The 21,954-nt window shown below is 39.8% G+C and overlaps 1 protein-coding gene across 1 annotated transcript in view; it reads right to left on the bottom strand.

Moving 5' to 3' along the window:
- DNASE1L3 (deoxyribonuclease 1L3) overlaps positions 1-14,345 on the bottom strand; it is a 76,392-nt gene extending 62,047 nt beyond the window's left edge. The window contains exons 1-2 of the mRNA XM_081283823.1: positions 14,207-14,345; positions 13,987-14,048 (exon numbers count right to left, since the gene is read on the bottom strand). Coding sequence (XP_081139949.1) covers positions 13,987-14,048; positions 14,207-14,254 — 110 coding nt within the window. The 5' untranslated portion in view covers positions 14,255-14,345. The remainder of the gene's footprint in view (positions 1-13,986; positions 14,049-14,206) is intronic.
- Between the last annotated feature and the right edge of the window lie 7,609 nt (positions 14,346-21,954).

Here is a 21,954-nt window from a genome sequence, read left to right as displayed (position 1 = left end):
TCATATTTGTATTCATATGTACAAATATTCATATGCACACATACAGGTTCATGTTCATATTCATGCACGTTTATGATAATATTCATGTATGTATTAATAACAATATTCATACATACATATTCATATTCATGTTCATATATTCACACACATATTCACGTGCTTATATTCATATTGATGTCCACATTTATATATACATATTTCATGCAATATGAATATATATAAATATTTATGTGAATTATATCCCTGTGCCTTCTGCTCAGAATAGGGAATGGATCACCATGCCGTCTGCTAGACTATGTGAGTCCATGCCCTCTACCCCATAATGGGACTATTTCTCCATTGGTGTAGTGCTGTTGCAATGTTCTTTAGCTCATTTGGAGAATACTTTCCCATGCCCTCCACGTGGTGAGGGGAATAGGACCATGTATTCTTTACCTAATCAGGGAGTTAATCCCATCTAATGATTTCCCATTCCACAATATTCCAGTTCAGCTCCCAATGTATGAAACTGAAGAAGACATAAGTATGTCATATGTATAGCTATATGTATAGATATATGTTAATATATTCATACATATATACATGAATATATGTATATGTATCTAGCCCTACACTAGATGAAGGGAGTTGATCTCCACGCCCTCTACCTTGTGTTAGGAATTGTCCCCATAGGGGGTGTAGGATCCTGTTCTCCTTCACCCCATGAAGGGAGGGATCTTCATGTCTTTCACCTGGTTAGTAAAGTAGAACCATGCATCCTACACCTATCAGGGGAGTTAATCCTTGTACATTCCTTATAATGTTTTCCCATTCCAGAACATTCCAGTTCAATCCCTGAAGTATGAAACTAGAGAAAACATGTGTGTGTGTGTATATATGAACATATATATGAATATACTACATATGAATCTATGAACCCATATATGAAAATATATATGGATATCCCTGTGCCTTTGGCTCAGTTTGGGAAATGGATCACTGTGCTCTCTGCTAGATTAGGGGTGTAGATCTCCAAGCCCTCCCCACTGAGGGAAGTAGGTCCCTGTGTCGCAGTCTGGCTGGGCACAATTCAGGAGCCACTTGTCAAAAGAAACGAACTTTATTTTTAGAACACACACACCAAACCACACAGCTCCTCAGGAAAAACCTTCAGAGCCCAACTGCCACCACCGGCTTCCCACAAGCCTCTCAACTTCCCCCACTCCTCCTGCTCTTGAGGCTGATTGGCTGGGTCACGTGGGCAGAGCCAAAAAAAGTCCCCCAATGAGCAGCTCCGTGATCTGAAAGGGCGGGGAAACAGCCTAATGAGCATCACCGCAGAGGAGCCAATCAGTTGGCAGCTAGAAGTTTGCTGGGGCCGCTGTGAGCCAATCATCAGCTGGCAGCTGGAAGTTTGCTGGCAGCTGGAAGTTTGCTGGGGCCCCTTTTGGCTGTGGCTCTCAACAACTGTGCTCTCTGCTGCCGCAGCCCGGCTGGCTGGGCAAAATAGCGGGGGTGGGGGGGGAGGGGTGGTGGTGGGGGTGGGGGTGTGATGAACAACTTGTGTACGAACAACTTGTGTACGTTGATACAGCAGGAGAGGGAGCCGTTTATTGTAGGACAGGAGCGGTATTTATACATTCCACACAGCTTATCTAATTAACATAAACTAGATACAGCAGTCAACCAATAAGAAATCTCCACACTTAATGGCTCCCTGGCGTTACTTCACAAACCACTCCTTCTGGCAAAATGCCAGGCACCATCCAGACTTGTTTACAGACTCTTACATTTGCCAGGCACCATCCTGACTTGTTTACAGACCCTAACACTCTGCTAGATTAGGGGTGTAGATCTCCAGGCCCTCCCCACTGAGGGAAGTAGGTCCCTGTGTCATTCACCCTATGAGGGAGGTAGGTCCCTATGTTCTCCACATAGTGAGTGGAGTAGAACCATGTATTCTCCACCTGATCAGGGTAGTTAATTCCTATACCCTCCATTTGGTGTGTTCCCATTCCAGAACATTCCAGTTCAATCCCTAAAGTACGAAACTAGAGAAAACGTGTGTGTGTGTGTGTGTGTGTGTATGTGTGTTTTCATATTTAAGTAGTTATTGGTAGGGTCCCTCAAGGGCCCTAGGAGAGACACCAGGGACAGCTAAGGGGGAGAGGTCCAGGTACAATGACATCAGTTAATTGGATGATGAAATGAAACCAGTGAGGCATCCAGCTAGAATCTTTGAAAGTTTTTTGTTTTCTCAGTGTGAAGAACTCTGCCCTGAGGTTACACATGGGTGTACATACCTGCTCGTACCCTTCATCCACTGATCCAAAACTCCTGTTTTTATATAGGAATATTCAGGGGTGCAATGTTTAGATTATGAGAGCTAAATCTAATATGTACAACCTCATTTGAATGAACTAACTGGATGGTAACTGAAGGCAGGTGCCATGTGACTGGAAGAGGTGGGTCACTGAGAGAGTGCCCTTTTTTAAGGGTTTTTCATCTTCTCTGTGGACCCTTCCCCAACTCTCTTGGCTTCCTGGCCACCTGGAGTAAAACAGCTTTTGTCTACCAAGCCCTTCTGCCACAATACCCTGCTTCATCTTGCACCCAGAGCAATGGAGTTGGCTAACCGTGGACTGAACATATGAAATTGTGATCCCAAAATAAGTTTTTCCTCCTCTGAGTTGTTCTTGTCAGGTATTTTAGTTATAGCAATGAAGTGCTGACTAACACTCATATTTTTAAAATTTATTTTATTTTTAAAAAATATTTATTTTTTAGGGGTAGATGGACACAACACAATGCCTTTATTTATTTATTTTTTCATGTGGTGCTGAGGATCGAACCCGGGTTCCGCCCATGCTAGGTGAACACTTTACTGCTGAGCCACAATCTCAACCCAAATAATGTTGGGCTTTAAGTATTGCCCTATTGCATCATGGGAATGACAGATTGAGGGGATTTGGGAGTTCTTTTTGGAAGAGGCAATCTTAAGGTTTAGAGAGTAAAAGTGTTACTGAAAGCTTGGCCCTTGGCCCTGATGCCAATCCAATAACGAGGATAAGGTTTTTTTTGTTTTGGTTTTGTCTTTATTTCCCCTATTCACTTTATTTTTACTCCCAAAATAAGATGCAGAACAGTGTGTATAGCAGATCACCATTTGTGTGAAAAATAAAACAAATGTATATATAGATCTTCCTGTATATGCATACAATAATTCTGAAAGAATTTGTAAGGATTGATAGCATAGGTTGACTTCCATGAAAGGGAGGATAAGGTTTTGAGAAAAAGGAAAAAGAAGGGTTATTGCTTTGCTAGCAAAGGAGAAACACAGATGACCCCTGTCCTAGAGACTGTGATTCTGCTCATCAGCAGGAACAGGAGGATTAAAAAAAAAACAAAAACAAAAAAACTACACAACACACACATATTTTTTAGTTGTAGATGGACACAATACCTTTTATTTGTTCATTTATTTTATATGGTGGTGAAGATCAAACCCAGTGCCTCACACATGCTAGGTGAGTGTTCTACCACTGAGCCACAACCCCAGCCCAGAAAAGGAAGCTTTTTAAAGAGGTAATTTAAAGGCTACATTCCTTAATTAAGTTCTTTGTTGGAGTTGTAATTCACTTGTTAATTAGGGAGATAGTAATTTCTGAGATCTGGTACCATCCCCCAAATCTGGATTACTTCCTTCCTAGGTGGGTGTGTTTAAGGACACACAAATCTACCTAAAATGGGGAAGAAAAGTAATCCTCTGTTCCTGAGATTAGGGATGAGTAGGGAGAGAGGCAGAAAGAAATATGTCCATTTTAAAAATAAGTTGCAAACTGGGCACACTGGTGCACCGCTGTAATCCCAGTGGCTCGGGAGGCTGAGATAGGAGGATCAAAGCCAGCCTCAGCAAAAGCAAGGCATTAAGCAGCTCAGTGAGACCCTGTCCCTAAATAAAATATAAAATAGGATTGGGGATGTGGCTCAGTGGTCAAGTGCCCCTGAGTTCAATCCCTGGTACAAAAAAAAAAAAAAAAAAGCGGTGGCAAAGGCTATATTCAAAGCATAAAGTAGACCACTGTTACAAAAGTATATTTTGGTGGTTTAGAAATGGAAAGTTTAATGTGAACATTTGAAGGCAACTGTGCTAAGCTGTACAGAGGTTAAAGTCCTTCACAAGAGAAACAAATTAGAAATGTCATGATATAGAGTTTGGTAGAAAAATTATGACATATATTTGAATAAACTATAGAGAAGGCCAGATTTCAGGGCTTTGCTGGGGACAACTGTCTTGGCCACGGATAATAATTTGCTTAAATTTTTTGAGACTTAATTTCTTCATCTTACTACCTCACCCTTAGAGGGTGGTAGTGAGAATTAGAGAAGTATGTAAGATATCTGCTGGCCCTATGGAGTGTGGTAATGGGAAGATACGCCATGGAGTTCTTTAATAGCGTCATACTTTCTGTTGGTAGCCATCAGTAGCTACTCTTACATGAGACCACATGTCTCATCACTCAGTGATTTTTATAGAAGAGGTGGAAAAAAAAACCTGAAACATAAATTAGTTTACTTTTAGTACTGGGGATTGAATGCAGGGGTGCGTCACTATTGAAGGGAAAGTGAGGAATGAGTGACGGGTAAGCCAGACATGAAAGATGGAGACCAGGTTTGTCAGAGCTGACAAATAAAGGCCATCTCACTATAGGAGAGAAAGGCAAAACAGGTTTGAGTTCTGGGACTTTTATGGGGGAGGCTCAGAGCCGTCTGGATCCTCATGCGGCTGGGTCCTAATGCCGGTGGTTAGGGTTGGGTTGGTATGAGGGAGTGGTGAGTCTTTCTCAGAAAGGCCTTGGGGCAGGAAAGTGAAACTTTTTCCTTAAAATGGTAACTGTCATTTAAGATGGCCATCCAAATGCTAAGCAAGGACCTTAAGATATCTCCAGCCCTTTTCATTTTTTGAGACAGTGTCTAAGTTGCCTAGGGCCTCACTAAATTGATGAGGCTGACCTGGAACTTGTGATCCTTCAGTCACTGGGATTATGGGCGTGCACCACCACACCCTGCAAAGTCACCCTTAAAAGAGTTTTCCAAAGTAAAGGGCAGAAAATTATCTCTGTTTTTCATTTTCTACACTATTATACAAGATTTGATATCCTCATTGATTTTGTGTCATCTTTATTAAACTAGGTCCTTGTGGCCTAAGGGATTGTGTCCTTTTAGGATGATGGTTCTTAAATTGAGGTCATAAGAGTCTTTGAAAGTATGAGAAAAGTGAAAAACTGTCATCCCAGAAAAGCACAGTCCTATTTCTCTTGTTATTTCATAATCCTCTATGTAGGAATCCCTGCACCGGGATATCACAGCTAAATATAAGCATGTGTTTGTGATACATGGGTTACTGTGATACTTATCATGCAAAGAGCACACAATTATGATTAGTAGTGTAAACAATGCTGAAAAGCATGTTGGGCAACGGTGTTTTCACTGAGTGAAATATTTCCCTTATTTGGTTAATTTTCAATCCTATAGGAGTATTGAAGAATATACAGTATCCTTCAGCTGGACCCACCAGTTGTTAACAAGGCTTTAGCTGTCTCTATAAATATACATTTTTTAACCAATTGAAAGTAAATTGCATATATTGTGATACTTTACTGTTAAGCACTTCAGGGTATATTTCCTAAAAGTAAAGATAGTCTCCAAGAAACACAAACCATGATCAAAATGAGTGGTATAGTTTAATGATCTAATGTTTTGGGTGAAAGCATTCAAATAGAAATGAGACATATGCTGAGATTTATTTACATATTTATTTATTTAGTACCAGGAATTGAACGCAGGGACACTTTACCACTGAGTCACATCCCAGCCGGGTTTATTTATTTTTCTTTTTTTCTGTACCAGGGATTGAACTCAGTAGCACTTACCACTGACCCACATCCCTAGCCCTATTTTGTATTTTATTTAGAGACTCTATCAGTGAGATAGAGTCTCTCTGAGTTGCTTAGCACCTCACTTTTGCTGAGGCTGGCTTTGAACTCAGGATCCTCCTGCCTCAGACTCCCAAGTTGTTGGGATTACAGGTGTGTACCACCATGGTCCACATGAAGTTTTATTTTTGTAAAGGGAAAAACTGACCATTATTTATAGCTTGACAATAAGCCCTAAAAATGATCATGCGCTAAAATAAGGAGATCTGGTGGCTAGAGATATAGCTTAGTTGGTAGAATGCTTGCTTTGCATGCATGAGGCCCTGGATTCAGATCAACATTTTTAATTTAATGATATTTATGTTCATTTAGCAAGATTCTTGCTTACGTGACCCTTTATTCTTTCAAATCATTCTCAAGCCAGTTCTTTCATTTAGGCCACCTGGCCCAGAGACTGCTCTTAACCACCAGGCTCCCCTATCTCCTGGCAGAAAACAAGCTTCTTGAGATTGGGAATGTAGCTCAGTGGTAGAGCATTTATCTAGCATGAACAAGGCCCTGGGGTTGATCCATAGCATCACACAAGGACCCAAAGACAGAGACACAAGACACACATACACACACACAAAGAAGAAATAGCTTCTTTTAGTACTAATTTTTTTTCAGTGACCTCAAAATAATTTTCCACACTTTTGCAAATTTTTAGTATGCAGTTGAGGAAGCCATGAATACACTATTCTGAAAGAGTAAAGACCCTTACTCTAGGATTGTCAACACTTAGTGCAGTGCTATGCCCAGGGTGCCTAGCCACATGGGGAACACCTGGTAATTTTTAGGCAAGTGGGTCTCATGTATAATTTTTCACATTTAGGAAAAGGAAATGATCTGGTTCAGAACTGCTTTACCTGTACATAGTTTCCAGTTTCAGTGCAGAAAACTCAAATGCACTGTCTCCCTTTTCACAGAAACCCAGAGTTTCTATCTTTAGCCACTATAGCAACTGCAATAACAAATCCCAAACCAATTCCTATTGCTCCAGAGGTATGAGCATCAAGCCTGTTGAAGAACAAAACTAAAATAAAACTCAGGGGCGTGTCACAGAGAGTGGGATTAGCACAAAACTTTTAGTCATATTTACATGGATCATAGAAAAATAAAGAAATGTAAAGACATTCTCTTTCTTTAATATAAAATTTTTTTTTAGCTAGATGTGATGTGCATGCCTGTAATCCTAGAGATCTGGGAGGCTGAAGCAAGAGGATTGCAAGTTTGAAGCCAGTCTCAATAACTTAGTGAGATGCTGTCTCAAAAAGTAAGAAAAAAAAAATGCTGGGAATGTGGCTCAGTGGTAAAGTGGCTCTGAGTTAAATCTCCAGTACCAAAGAATATGTACATAAAATGTTTAGGCTGATTTGTCAAGGATAGCAGTATGAGAGGAAAAAGCTACTCGATTGTTTGGAGGACTGTAAATGTATCCTTAGAACACTGAGTATACAAATTATCACATGAACACTAAGGGATATATCAAGTATAAAATCTCTACAAAACCTTATCTAAGAATACATTATGAAATATATTCTTTTACACTAAGCATGTATAGTTTTCAAATGTTTCCTTAATCTGCATTATTATAATTTCAAATTGAAAACACTATAATTTCTTAAAAGTCTTTTTTTTTTTTTAAAGAGAGAGTGAGAGAGGAGAGTGAGAGAGAGAGAGAGAGAATTTTTTAAGATTTATTTTTTAGTTCTCGGCGGACACAACATCTTTGTTGGTGTGTGGTGCTGAGGATCGAACCCGGGCCGCACGCATGCCAGGCGAGCGCGCTACCGCTTGAGCCACATCCCCAGCCCCTTAAAAGTCTTTTTTTTAAAAAATATTCTTTTTTAGTTATAGTTGGACACAATACTTTATTTTATTTATGTATTTTTATGTGGTGCTGAGGATCGAATCCAGCGCCCCACACGTGCTAGGTGAGCGCTCTACCACTGAACCACAATCTCAGCCCTCTTTTTTGGAAGTGTCCAATGGCCATAGTATTTGCTCCTTTGCTTAGCCTAAAATCCTAGGCAGTTGTTGGTACTGGGGATTGAACCCAGGGGTGCATTACCACTGAGTCACATTCCCAGCCCTTTTTATTTTTAATTTTGAAATGGGATCCTGCTAAATTGCTTAGGGCCTTGCTAAATTGCTGAATTGACCTTGTGATCCTCCCTCCTCAGCCTCCAGAGTTGCTGGGATTACTGGCATGAATCACTCTGCTTGGCAAGGGCAGTTGTTCTTGAACATGGTAGAATACTGTGTAGGCAGGGATTTTGGGAAACTAATTACTAAAACAATAAAGAGGAATATACTCTAAATTAGATTGAGATACAATGAAAATAACCAATTTCAGTAAGCCACTACCAAACTAAATTGGAAATAGGTAACAACTATAAGCTATAAGATTCCCAAATGGCTGTTTCATGGCCACCCTCAGAAGCTAACTGAACAATCCTGTGGGTGGGGGACTTATCCCATAGTCCTAATTTGGGACACAATCAAATAAGCCACAGAATCTCTCTCTTCCTGGAAATCCACAATGCATACTAGCATATTAAAGATACCAAGAAGTCCTATAGTAAAGATTGCTAGGAAACACTGGGTTAAACAAAACTAAATAATCTTAATCTGAGTATTCTTAGGAAAACAAGTGCCTTAGAAAAAGTTTTATCCCTGAATATTTTCATCTGAAATGTGGTGCTAAATTTAAAATTAAAGGACTACAGAAGACAGTCTGGAAATATAGTTCTCCCTCCACATGCTGGAGAATAAGGGTACACTATATTCACTATTCTATAGTTCCTGAATGAAGATAAAAATAGCAAGGTAAATGCCTTTGTTTAGCCATATGCCTTCTGGTGCTCAACAAAAACCACCTGGGGCTTTAACAGCAACAGTCCCAACTAGCCCCAGCACTACCTCTTTGTGGTTTTTATTGTATGACTGCACAGCATCGTGATTTCTAGGAACACGTATGTCACAGACTAAGTGAGCCATGAACCTGAAGTGTCTGAGTTTCATGGGGTCTAAGGTAACCTTCAATGCAGCCTCACTGCTCTTTGTTTTTTCCCCTCTGAGTTTTCTACCACTTGATCTCTGCAGGATACTTCCATGGAGTCTTATCAAATTGTTCTAAAAGTTAAAAAACCACAAGTTTTCTTTCCTTTTTGAAAATCAATTTTATCACATTAATATAAGATATCTTCTTAAAGAAGACACACTGCTTGCTATGCTATTCTACCCTTCACACTGCTCATACTCTCTGCTTTTCCTTTAGGCAGGAAAAGACTGATAAATGAATAATATGGTAAGCTTTTTTTGGGTCAGTGTGGATTTCTGCCAGATGCTGGGATTCCTGTAGGACACAGTGAAGTGCCACCATCTCTACACCTTATGGTAAGAGCTCTTAAGCCCTCTTCAGTCTTCGACACTTAAAGAAAACCACCCCCTCCACAGAACCCTTATAGAAAGGCTGATAAACACCTACAGAGTCTTGTGATACAGATCAAATGCTTCAGAGTGATTTCATATGTGACTGGAGATGCAGTTTAATATCACATACTTATGATAACAAATATCCAAAATCAAGTGATAAATGTGACAATATTTTAAATCTCCTATCATAATGGAGTGAGTATATAAGATATATACAAAAATAAGAACCTGGACAAATCACTGATTGCAATTTGGGAGAGTAAAAAGCTCTTTATTAACTTAGAAAAATAAAATAAAATAAAAACCTAAAAAAATTTCCATCCTGTAAAGCTATTTTTTGGGCTGTAACCCAAAACTCCTTTTGGAAGTTACATTATAATTTTTCAGGCAGTGGGACCCTACTTAGTAAATCCATCTGCATTCTGAATGACTTTAAATTTTCAAATGCCTTCCAAAAAATGCTTAATTTACAGAAATATGAGCTAAGTATAAAAAGACCAAGTTCGAAAGTTATATTTTAGAATAGTTTCCCTTTACAAATTTGGTTTAAAATAGACACTAATATTTCAAGAACCATTCCTTAAAAGACCAGTTCACACAAACTAAAAACCTAGGCAAAAGTTCCTACCTGTTTAGTAACAGCATCTACGTCTCCTAGCAAAGTCACAGCACCAGAAGAAGACCATTATTTTCCAATTCTTCTGTACAGATGACAACTTTAAAAAGAGAAAAAGCTGAAGAACAAGTCATGTTTATTCTTAAAATATTTAACAAGTCAATTAAGGGGTTGCGAATGTAACTCAGTGGAAGAGAACTTGTCTAGCATGTATGAGGTCTTGGGTTCAATCCCCAGTACCACCAAAAAATCAAAAACCAAACAAAAAACGCCAAGAAGTCAATAAAGGCTGAATAAATCGACTGTGTTATATGTAAAATTTAATAAAGAAGATGTGATATTCAAGAAGTGAAGTGAAGTAAAGTAAAATAAAAGGGCTAGGAATGTAGCTCCTCAGTGGTAGAGTACTGGCCTAGCATGCTTCAGCCCTGGTTCAATCCCTAGTACTTTAAAAAAAAAAAAGTAAAAACCCATAGATCTATTCAAGTATCATAGTACAGAGAACCTCATCATCTTCCCTCATTTTAAAATCTACTCTATGGAATTCTGGTATTGTCCCATTTGAGCTGATCAATTACAGTTTTGAATCTAACCTCTACTGAGCCAGCTGTGGTGGCGTACACCTGTAATACCTGTGGTTCAGGAGGCTGAGGCAGGAGGATCTCAAGTTCAAAGCCAGACTCAGCAACTTAGCAAGGTGCTTAGCAACTCAGTGAGACCTGTCTCTAAATAAAATACAAAACAGGGCTGGGGATGTGGCTCAGTGGTCAAGTGCCCCTGAGTTCAATCCCTGATACCAAAAAGAAAAAAAAAAAAAAAAGAAAAAAAAAGAAAAAGAAAAAAAGAAAGAAAGAAAAAATTCTACTGAATTACATCATTAAGGATTCCTACCTAGAGCAGGGGCTCTCAAATTTGAGTCTGTACTACCTAGTGGGCTTATTAAACCATACATTGCAGGAGTCCACCTTAGTTTCTGATTTCATTAATTCTGGAATGGGGACCAGAAATGTGCATTTCTAACAAGTTTCCTAGGTGATGCTGATGCTGGTAGCTTAGGGACCACATTCTGAGAACCACTCTTAGAATATGGCATGATTATTCCATTTGCTCACAAGTTCCATTTCTGGATGGCCTTGGATAAATGAAAATGGATTTTGCAAAAAGGAATAATTTAGCTTCCCTAGAGGTGATGCATGGTACAGGTCTTAGGTTCAAGACCTTGGTCATCAAGAGGAGAATGGTGGGCCTGGGGATGTGGCTCAAGCGGTAGCGCGCTCGCCTGGCATGCGTGCGGCCCGGGTTTGATCCTCAGCACCACATACAAACAAAGATGTTGTGTCCGCCAAAAACTAAAAAATAAGTATTAAAAAATTCTCCCTCCCCCTCTCTCTCTCTAAAAAAAAAAAAAGAGGAGAATGCTGAATGTTTCATTTTAATCTATAATCCTACTTAAAATTATTTTCTCTACCTTAAATATATCTAAACATGAAGAAGAGGCAAACTGTGCTTTTCAAACTATTTGAAACTTGATTTTGAAAGGTTTTTCTGGTCAGAAGTAAAGTATAACACTACATTTTCTAGGTTTGAAAAGGCAGCTTACTTTGGTACCATTAATTATGTTAGAAAATTTATAAAATCTACTTTTGTAAAAATAGAAAAGGTTCCTTACAAAAGCCAAGAAGAAAGCAGAGCTGATAATGGCTGAGAAGGGAACAATGAACCACAAATAGCTCTCATTTGAAATCTCTTCTGAGTACCTGTATAAACTTAATATATGGCTGTTATGTTGGAGGCAGCCCAAATGTAAAATCCAATTTAGTCTCTCCAATTACAGAGGCCCATTTAAAAAAATCTGATATAACACAAAAAAGCATATTTGTATTTATTATTTAAATTATTCTGCAAGTATCTCTGAAGTCTAAATAGTTTGGAGCTTATTTATACTTTAAGCTTACAAATTAGCTTCAAGGGTAAATCTGATCTTTTAAACTAAAGTAATAAAAATCCTACTCTGTGTAAATGCTAATGTACAAGATGAACTAAGTAGAATAAATATGGTAGGTGGGGAGAAAACAGCAATTGCAGATAACTCATTAAACATCAAAAGGGATGGAGCCAAACCACATAGGGCAAACAGGGTTGTGAGCTGCCACATAGGTAGTGTTTCTCTTAGGACAGAAACTGTATATTTTATTTCATTTGTTTATTATGTTTTTAACACCTTCACTTTAGATAATGTGGAAAAAATAGTGAAAGTATAAAGAAAACTCTAAAATAACCCCATAGTAATATCAACTTACCAGCTATTATTAGTGCCCTGGGCTCTTTTCATACAGTCTTTTTTGATATGCAATTTTTTTTCTATAAATGAGTTTATATAATACTGGCTCATACACTTTTACTTATTATAAATGTTTTACTTTGTCATTAGTTCTTAAAATTTTTAAAGGCTACATTTTTTTACACATATACCACAATTAAATATTCTTCTCAATTGCTGGATAATTTTTGGTATTAAGAGCACTGCACTGTACATCTTTATGCTTGAATATTCTCTTTCTTTTCTTTTTGTGCTGCTGAAGATGAAACCCAGGGCCTTAAGCATGCCAGACAAGTGCTCTACACTGAGCTATATCACCAGCTTTTTTTTTTTTTTTTTTAAAATGAGACAGGATATTCCTAAATTGCCTAGGATGGCCTCCAATGGCAATCATTCTGCTTCCATTTCCCAAGTAGCTGGATTATAGGCATGTACCACCATCCTAACTTGTGTTTAAACCTTTCTCTCTTTTTTTCTTTTCTCTTGGTAATGGGGATTGAACCCAGGGGTGCTTTACCCCTGAGCTACATCCTTTTCCTTTTTGAGACAGAGGATCACTAAATTGTCAAGGCTGCCCTTAAACTTGCAAGCCTCCTGCCTTAGTCTCCAGAGTAGCTTGGGGTTATAGGTGTGTGCCACTTTATGGCGTTCTACTGTGTAATTTTGGCATCTTACTTGTACATTGGCTTTCTCATCTATAAAGTGAATATAATTCAGAGCATTGTTGTGAAGACGAAATCAGTTAATACATGTAAAACACTCAGAATAGTGTCTGAACACAGTAAACTCAGTAACAGTTTACTTCACAACAATCTGCCTACTTGCTAGCCAAATATGATCATTATGTCTTGATTACTTCAAGAATCTGATGAAAGACAATCAAATCATACCCAACTACACCCTTCTCTTTAACACAAACATACTCTTGAATGTCTTCTGATCCTGTTGTCATATTCCTTCTGAATCATCCTGTCATTTCCTTTAGTTCAGGCACTAAGTCTTGGTTGCCCAAAGGGCATATGTGCTGGATGTCCCACATGCATCTCAAACTCACATTCCAAATTGAATTCATCACCTTTCCCTTCCAAATTGACTCTTCCCTGTATATTTCCCAGTCTCAGTCAGCGGCACTATGGTCCACATAGTCAAGCAAATCCCAAAGAGAACCAGTCACCCATTCTGTACATTTCCTATTTAAGTATATCTTGTTTTTTTCTGCATATCTTGCCTTTATCTTCTCAGAATTGAAGGTCAAAACTACACTTCATTCCTTCTTTATATTTCTCTCTCCCACCAGTTATGGAGCACAGTATCTAAAACATAGTACACATTCAATAAATGTTTTCTGTATGAAGACAGCAGTGGCAGGTAAACTCACTTCCAGAAAAACAGTAAAGTATAGCTCGTATTAATAGATCAATCACTTCATCTTCTCTCGAGAAAAGAACAGAAGGTTCTCCCAACTAGGAAGAGTAAAAGTTAGAGGTAAGGGTATAGCTCGGCGGGAGAGAACTGGCCTACCATGCATTTGGAAAGCACTAGAGAAATGGTAAGCACTGAGTGTTTGCAATGAACAGCTGCTACTATTATCTATCATTCCCATAATGCATTCGGTTACCTGAGTCCTTACCACTTGCTAATTCCTCATCCCGACATACCTGATGTCCAGCTCCTGGGATGCAAGGGGGATGCCTAGGACGCCAAACACGAATTCCACATCCTGCGGGCAAGAGAACAGGGAATAAACTCCCGGTCCCACCCACGTCGCCGCATCCTCCCCTACCTAGGGGACGCGAAAAGGAAACCCCTGTAAGCCTCCACCCACACCGCCCCACGATCTCCTGTCTCCAAGACAACGCTTGGGTACCCGGCGGCCACCTGCACCGCGCTAATGTCGCTCCACTCTGTGAAGTTACTTTCCGGCATTTTCCACCTAAAAGTTCAAAGCACTCTCGCAGCTGACAATCAAGCTGACATAAAGCCGCCCAGCAAAACAAACCCAGAGCCCTTCTCAAGCCGCTCTTGTTGCATCTGACTGACAGCAGGGTAGCCAACCGCTTTATATAACGGGACGGAAAAGGCGGGGCTAAACCAGTCGGCTCCGGGGCGGGGTGAGATATGAACCGCCCTCTTCCCGGTTTAGGGTGTGAGAAGGAGGCAGGACTACTAGGAGGCCTCGGCCTATCCGTAACTCGGGAGCTTCTCGCCTACACCCCGCCCCACTATCCTGACACTCTTCTGCACCGGCGGCGGAAGCGCACCTGGGGCGGAAGGAGGGCCGGGCTTCCCCGAGAAGGGGGCGTGGCGCAAGCCCGCTCCCAGCCCCACCTGGGCGGCTCTAGGGGTTTGAGGCCTGCGCAGAGGTTGCGGGAACTCCAGTGGCTGGAGCACGTCTAACAGAGAAGTGGTCTGTGGGTCGTGTTGTCATGCTGCTAAATCCTCTGGCTTCATAGCTTGTGCCTTTGCACTCCATAAATCATAGTAATTCACGTTACTTAAATCCGCAAGCAGAAATATACTCTATCCCAGTTTCGTAGGTGATGCTGGGCTTCCATGAGGAGAGAAAGTAACTAGCCCAAAGCCCTGAGGCCCTGACTCTACTCTTGGGACTCTACTCTTGCCGGCTACCCACTCTTTGGCCCTTGGGATAGGAGAAATTCAACCCTTGCTACTGACCCATTACTCTCCAATACTATGTTTCCAATTCAGAAAATGCAGCTTTTCACAATTTTTAGGCAAGTCCCTACCTACAACCAGTCTTGATATGCTTGAGTTCAGGACCCCTAAAAGACCACCAGAGTCCAAGATCATGTAAGCAGCAAAGAGGCATTTATTGTGAGCTAGCTCTGTCCTCTGTTCACACAGCAACTGGTGACACTGAGAGGCCCCCAAGCCCAGGGTTTGCAGCAGTTTTATACACTCTTTGGGGAAGGCAGGGACTTTACATACATCATAGCATCTCTTAGCAAATTATCACACACCACGGGAAAAATCAAACAACAACTCTTAACATTGATTAGCACATTCACTGGCACAAACAAGTTGGTCAGGGGTGATTGGTTAGTACAAGAGGGGGATTCCTTCGAACTGATTTGTTTAAGCCACGGGGGAGTACTGCTGAATTACATGGTTTCCCAACATGTTATCAACCACCATAAATTACTGGGAGGGTCATCTGACATCCTAAGTATTTTCCCTGTCTCATGCTGATTGGTGGTTGCTAGGGGGTTGCTATGGGTCCTCACCTAGCCTAACTGAGTCTGGGACCTCTGGCACCACAGATCTCTCCTGTTATTTGCAGATAAACAACTCAGCAGGGTGGGTATGTGCCTAGGAGTGCTCTGTGGGTTTTTCCAAGGACAAGGGCCACACCCCCTTCCTTAGACAGGATTTGCTCTGAAGTAGAGGCTGGTTTCTCAAAAATGGAGTCACATCAGTTTCTCAGTCTCTGATCCCCATAGCCTTTCAAAACACTACAGTGGGAAAGATGTTTCGGTGTGCGATTTCTGAGGCTGTCTCAGTTATTAGATTGCTTCCTCAGTATCAATAAATGTAAAAATAGCTAATCTAAAAAGTTTTTAAAAAGCTTAAAAAGCTTAAAAAGTTAAGGTCACTTAAAAGTTAAAGAAACCCCAACAAAGTCTCCAATTATATCAAAAAGTGGAATTCAATTTTTTTGAGATTTTGTAATATCGTTAAACAAAAACGTCAGTGATAGAGGGCAAAGAGCCAATATGAGTGGGGGACAAGTCAGGTCAGTGAAACGAACGAGAAGCACTGGAAGTGAAAGGATTTCTAAACCTAGAGATTTTCAAAGTGTAGTTCAGGCTCTTTCAAAAGGCCTTCCCCTCTTTATTCCAACTCTTCTCCCAACCCTAAGCAGAGGAAAATTAAATGGTTGCCACCCTATATAAGGGGCCCATCTAAGAGGGAGATTTTTTTGAAGTCTCTAGAGTTCATCTAAAGAGTAAATGCAAACTTTGCATTCTACTCCAGAGTAGAATGTCATTTTTGACATATAAATGATACTTATTAAAGTTACACAAATGTGAAACTATCAAAAGTCAAATGAGTTTTGACAGTTATGTACACCATCTAAAATATTTTAAAATAAAAATATTTTAAACTGCTTATCTGTCAAGCAAAATTGACATTCCAGAAAGATGCAAAACATTTTTCTGTACTTTGAATAGTCGTTGGCACAGGGTATCCTGCCTCTGAGATACATGAACCCCATTCCCCTCTATCATGTACAATTGTTTATATCAGCTTTGCATGACAATTTCAACTCTCTGTGCATCAGAATCACTTAGAAACCTTTTTTTGAAAACATGATTGCTTGGTCCTACCCCAGGACTTGTTGTTAGACCACAATGCAAGAAAAGACCACTGACTCCAATTAAAATCAAATTAAAGCAAGCTTATTATTTCTACCAGCCGGGCTGCCTTTCCCATCAAAATCATGGGAGCCAAGGACAGCGGCCAAGCTTCCTTGCAGCCCAGTTTTATAGCCCAAAAAGTTACACAAAGCGGGGTTACAGATAACAAAACTCTGAGGAGCATAACGCAAGTTTACATTTTTGCTGGCCCCGACATCAGAATTTATGGAGGTCTTAGAGACTCAGAGAGGGTCGTTATCCAGCCAGGGAAGGCCAGAATTTTTGAGGCGTCACTAAGGTTTAGGAAAGGGTTGTTATCTGGTCAGGGAAAACCGGGCATAGGTGAGTTCAGGGCACGGGCAGGCATTCCAATCAGCTTTACAACATTAACTAATGGCCAGGCCATACAGACATCCTAATATTTTTACAGAAAACAGAAATGAATCCTTCATAACTGGTGACAAGCTGGCTTCTGATCTAAAGAGAGAATTAGGCTAGGTATATCATTGTGAATCAACTTCTTGGGACAAGTTAGGCACTTGTTTGTGTGTATTTGTTTTTTAATTTTTAAGGTGTAGATGGACACAGTAACTTTATTTTATTAATTTAGTTTTTATGTGTTGCTGAGGATTGAACTCAGTGCCTCACACGAGCTAGGCAAGTGCTCTACCACTGAGCTACAACGGCAGCTCTGTGTGTGTGTGTGTGTGTGTGTGTGTGTGTGTTGAAGCAGCTACCTGATTTTGATTTGGTGAGAATGATTACCTCTATACTAATGCTGAAGGCAGGAGTTTATAATTAAATGTCTGATTATCTAACTATTACCAAGTAATACTGTAGCAGGGAATGAGGGTCAGGACACAAAGATCTGGAAGCAATACTTTATTAGTGTTGCGGTGGCCCAGAGGGATAATTTCCAAAGTCTGAGTCCTGAGTACCACAAAGCTTTTACTTTTATACATAAGCAAGTTTGAGTACCTCAAGGCAAGGGAGTTGGTGCAGTTCTATTGGAGGGTGCATCTATATTCCTTACATGGATGCAAGCTTGTCAACAGCCTAGGGACTCTTAGCTCATACAACTTAAAGAACTTTACTGCACTAAGCTTAAAGGGGGATTGTTCTGTCCCCATTGCTTTGTTTCCTGCTTCTGCTACTGCAGTTATCTTTTACAGGTATCTGTTAGACACTGCAGGCCTCTATGGTTAAATGTCAATAAGCAGAGCTGTTGTGTGTCAGTGTGCAAAACCACAGCCTGTCAGCTCTTAAGCTGCTAAAGTTCCTATTTTTCTCTATCGAAGTACTGTTGATTAATTTGGACTTACAGGTTCAAAACCAAACTTGTTTCACATTGGCAGCACAAGCTGTATAGATGATTGTCAATTCATGGGATCTTGTGTCTGCTTTCCTGTCAAAAGAATCACTAACAGAAATACTCTATGAAGTGCAATGGAAACTGAACTCTGAGTTGAAACAATTCCCTAGGATTCAAATTAAGTGGTTTTGCAAAAGGAGAATTCCTTACCTGGCTATATACTGCCAGTTAGCAAAGAGAAAAGTCATTGAGATAGTTCTTGCTTTTACTTTTACCCCTTTCATTTCAGTTCAGGGTGCAGCCATCCACTGTTCACTGGCCTATGATGATTCAGCAGGAGTGGTGAATCCTACCCCCCAGAATTAACAGGACCAAGGAGCAACTCCTTTTCAATACAATTGTAGTTAAAAGATTCTAGGATCTGGAATTTATCCAAGGCCCTTTGAATGGACTTCATAAGCATTGACCATGTTCTTTATTACTTTTGTTGGCAATAGGCATGGGTTTTTTATTTGTTTTTGATGACTTATTTATTTTTTTAAAGAAGGAATAAGCCTAACCTTTTTTCCTCCTAAAGAAAAGGCTGTTATTGATAACAGAGCCAGTCATCCAAACCTGCATGTTAATTATTTGGGGTTATAGATTTCAGGTTATGGAAAGGAGCTATTTGACAACTCTCTTTCATCTGGGTGGAGACAAGATCTAGGCCCAAGGTAATTTAGTAAGAATAGTAAATACAGTGTCTAGAGAAAATATACTATCAGAAGACTGCAGCTTCTATAAGCAGTAACTGCTTAGACCCACAAATTATGATAGTACATCTTAATTTCAGTAAACTAACAAGGACACTAAGAATCCTTGTGATTATTTTAAAGCATAACACTAGATGAACTTATGGGAAATGTCCTCACTAACAATCTTTTATCGAGATGTGAACTGTGCCTGGCTTGGTAGTGCATGCCTGTAATCCCAGTGACTCAGGAGCCTGGGTCAGGAGGATTATAAGTTTGAGGCCAGTGTCAACAACTTAGTGAGACCCTCTCTCAAAATAAAAAAATAAAAATGAAGTATGCAAATACTGCCAATGTGCTGGCGATGTGGCTCAGTGCTTAAGTGCCTCTAGGTTCAAGCCCCAGTACCAAAAATTTTAAAAAAATTATTTTAAAGGGAAGGGTATGGTTATCAAATGAAGAAATGAATCAGGGTTATTTGTGATGACATTATAAAATGGCTGAAAATGAAGTTGGCTGAAATATGAAAAAATTGAAACGGAATATCTTAAAAACAAAAGTCAGCAACAAGAAAGAAACTCTGGGGCTGGGGTTATGGCTCAGCAGTAGAGCACTTGCCTAGCAGTGCTGGGTTTGATCCTCAGCACCACATAAAAATGAATAAAACAAAGGTATTGTGTCCAACTACAACTAAAAAAATGAATAAATTTAAAAAAAATAAAGAAAATATGTGAGGCATACTGTATTTAAAAATAACACTTAGGGCTGGGGTCATAGCTCAGTGGTAGAGTGCTTACCTAGCATGTGTAAGGCACTGGGTTCGATCATCAACATCACATAAAAATAAATAAAATAAAGGTATTGTATCCAACTACACCTAAAAAATAAATATTAAAAAAGTAACACTTAAAACTATACATCAGGAAATGTGATGTAGGAAACATGTCAAAAGAGACAAAGCAGGACATAAAATAATGCAATAAAATGGTTCTTTGAATAAAACAGGTTTAATTGATTTTGTTTTCTTCTCATTAATAGACTGCAAAGTACGAAAGCTCAGGGATAGTCTTGAAGCAAAATGGGTGAAAAGCAACTTTATAATGGAGCCATCAGCGACAGTAGACAATAACTGGATCATAAAAACTCCCAATCTGTTACAGGGTGACAGGCACTGAGAGTTTTTCCCAGTGCCCTCTAACCTAGAGAAATGTTGGATTTTTGCCCCTGGCTTACACTGACAAGCCCTTAACCTTTGCTTTGCATTTTTTTTTTTTTTTTGAGAGAGAGAGAGAGAGAGAGAGAATTTTTTTTTATTGGTTGTTCACAACATTACAAAGGAGAGAGAATTTTTTAATATTTATTTTTTAGTTTTCGGTGGACACAACATCTTTATTTTATTTTTATGTGGTGCTGAGGATCAAACCCAGAGCCCTGCGCATGACAGGCAAGCGCTCTACCGATTGAGCCACATCCCCAGCCCTGCTCTGAATTTTTTAAAAATATTTTTTAGTTGTAGAATATCTTTAAAACAAAAGCCAGCAAAAAGAAAGAAACTCTGGGGCTGGGGTTATGGCTCAGCGATAGAGCACCTTTATTTTATTTATTTCTTTTTATTTGGTGCTGAGGATCAAACCCAGGGCCCCACATGCGCTAGGCTAGTGCTCTACCACTGAGCTACAGCCCCAACCCCTGTTCTGCATTTTAATACCAGTGAGACCTAGGACTGGAATAGGGAGCATTATGGGAATAAGATGGGAGGAATGTTGTTTCCCTGTTTTAGTTTTTCTTCATCCATTAAGTATTTTTGTTTTTTAAGCAAAAAATTTCCCCCTTTAGGTGGCAGAGAGGGAACCCAGGGCTTTGCACATGCCAGGCGAGTGTTCTACCACTGAGCTGCACCCTCAGCTGTACATTTGGCATAGTTTGACATCAGCAGTAAACGTCACTGACAAGGACATTTATTTTGTGTGAAGTGTGCCAGGAAATGGCAGCAATTGTATGTTGTGTTGTGAGGACATAAGAGATTCATATCAAATGGCATAGAAATCATGATACAGACAGGTGTGGTGATGCATACCTGTAATCCTAGTGATTCAGGAAGCTGAGGCAGGAGGATCCCAAGTTCAAAGCCAGCCTCAGCAATTTAGTGAGCCCCAAGCAACTAAGTGAGACTGTCTCAAAATTTAAAAATAAAAATAAAAACAGGCTGGGGATATGGCTCAGTGGTGAAGCACCCCTGGGTTCAATCCCTAGTACCAATAATAATAATAATAATAATAATAATAATAATAATAATAATACAATAATAATAAAAAATTGGATACAGTATTTTCTCTTTTTGTGATGGAACTCCATACTTGGGAATGGTCCTTAGGGTAGGGGGACAGCTGCCACATATGAAATGTGGTACCAGTATCACCAGTATTGAAATATTTTCTGTTCATCTGTTTCTTCTGTTTAGCCATTAGCATGCATTATAGCCCCTTTCTTCAATTTTTAAAATTGTACCTTTTTACTGGGCATGGTAGTGCACATCTGTAATCCCAGCTACTGGGGATGTTGAGGCAGGAGGATCATAAGTTCAAGGCCATCCTGGGCAACTTAGCCAGACCCTGTCTCAAAGTAAAATAAAAAAGGGCTGGGGGTGTACAGTGGTAGAGCACTTGCCTAGCATGTGTGAAGCCCTGGGTTCAGTCCTGAAAAAATATTGTACCTTATTGCGTTGTTTTGCTTTTCATCTATTCTCTGTCAGCAAAACAAGACTCAACCCTAGGGCAGACTCTGAGTGATTCCTAGGGTGTGGAGGTGAAAGGGTACAATGCCAGGAGAAAAACATCTTCATGGTTAAGAACTTATGCCCAGAAACTTGTCTTTTCATTGTAAAGTTTGAGTTTCTTTTTGGAGCTTAGCTGTGATTTGTTGTTTCATACATTTAACATTTATGACATCTTTTAGACAAATGAAAGGAACAGAGATTAATACATCTATACACAGCACCTAGCTTAAGAAATACAGCATTACAAATACAATAAGCCTCTGGTGTGTTCTTCCCCCATTGCATCTCCTTCTCTATCCCATAGAGTTAATAGCTATCCCTCTCTCTCTCTCTTTTTTTTTTTTTGTTGTTGTTTTTTTGTTTTTTGGTCGGGGGTGCTGGGGATTAAACCCAGGAGCTGCATCCCCAGCCCTTTTTTTTTTATTTTT

The sequence above is a fragment of the Spermophilus citellus genome, assembly GCF_964194105.1.
Source record: "Spermophilus citellus genome assembly, chromosome: 3".
NCBI classification, from domain to species: domain Eukaryota; kingdom Metazoa; phylum Chordata; class Mammalia; order Rodentia; family Sciuridae; genus Spermophilus; species Spermophilus citellus.
Note: the sequence above shows the minus strand (reverse complement) of the source record. Positions and strands in the feature narration are given on the sequence as shown.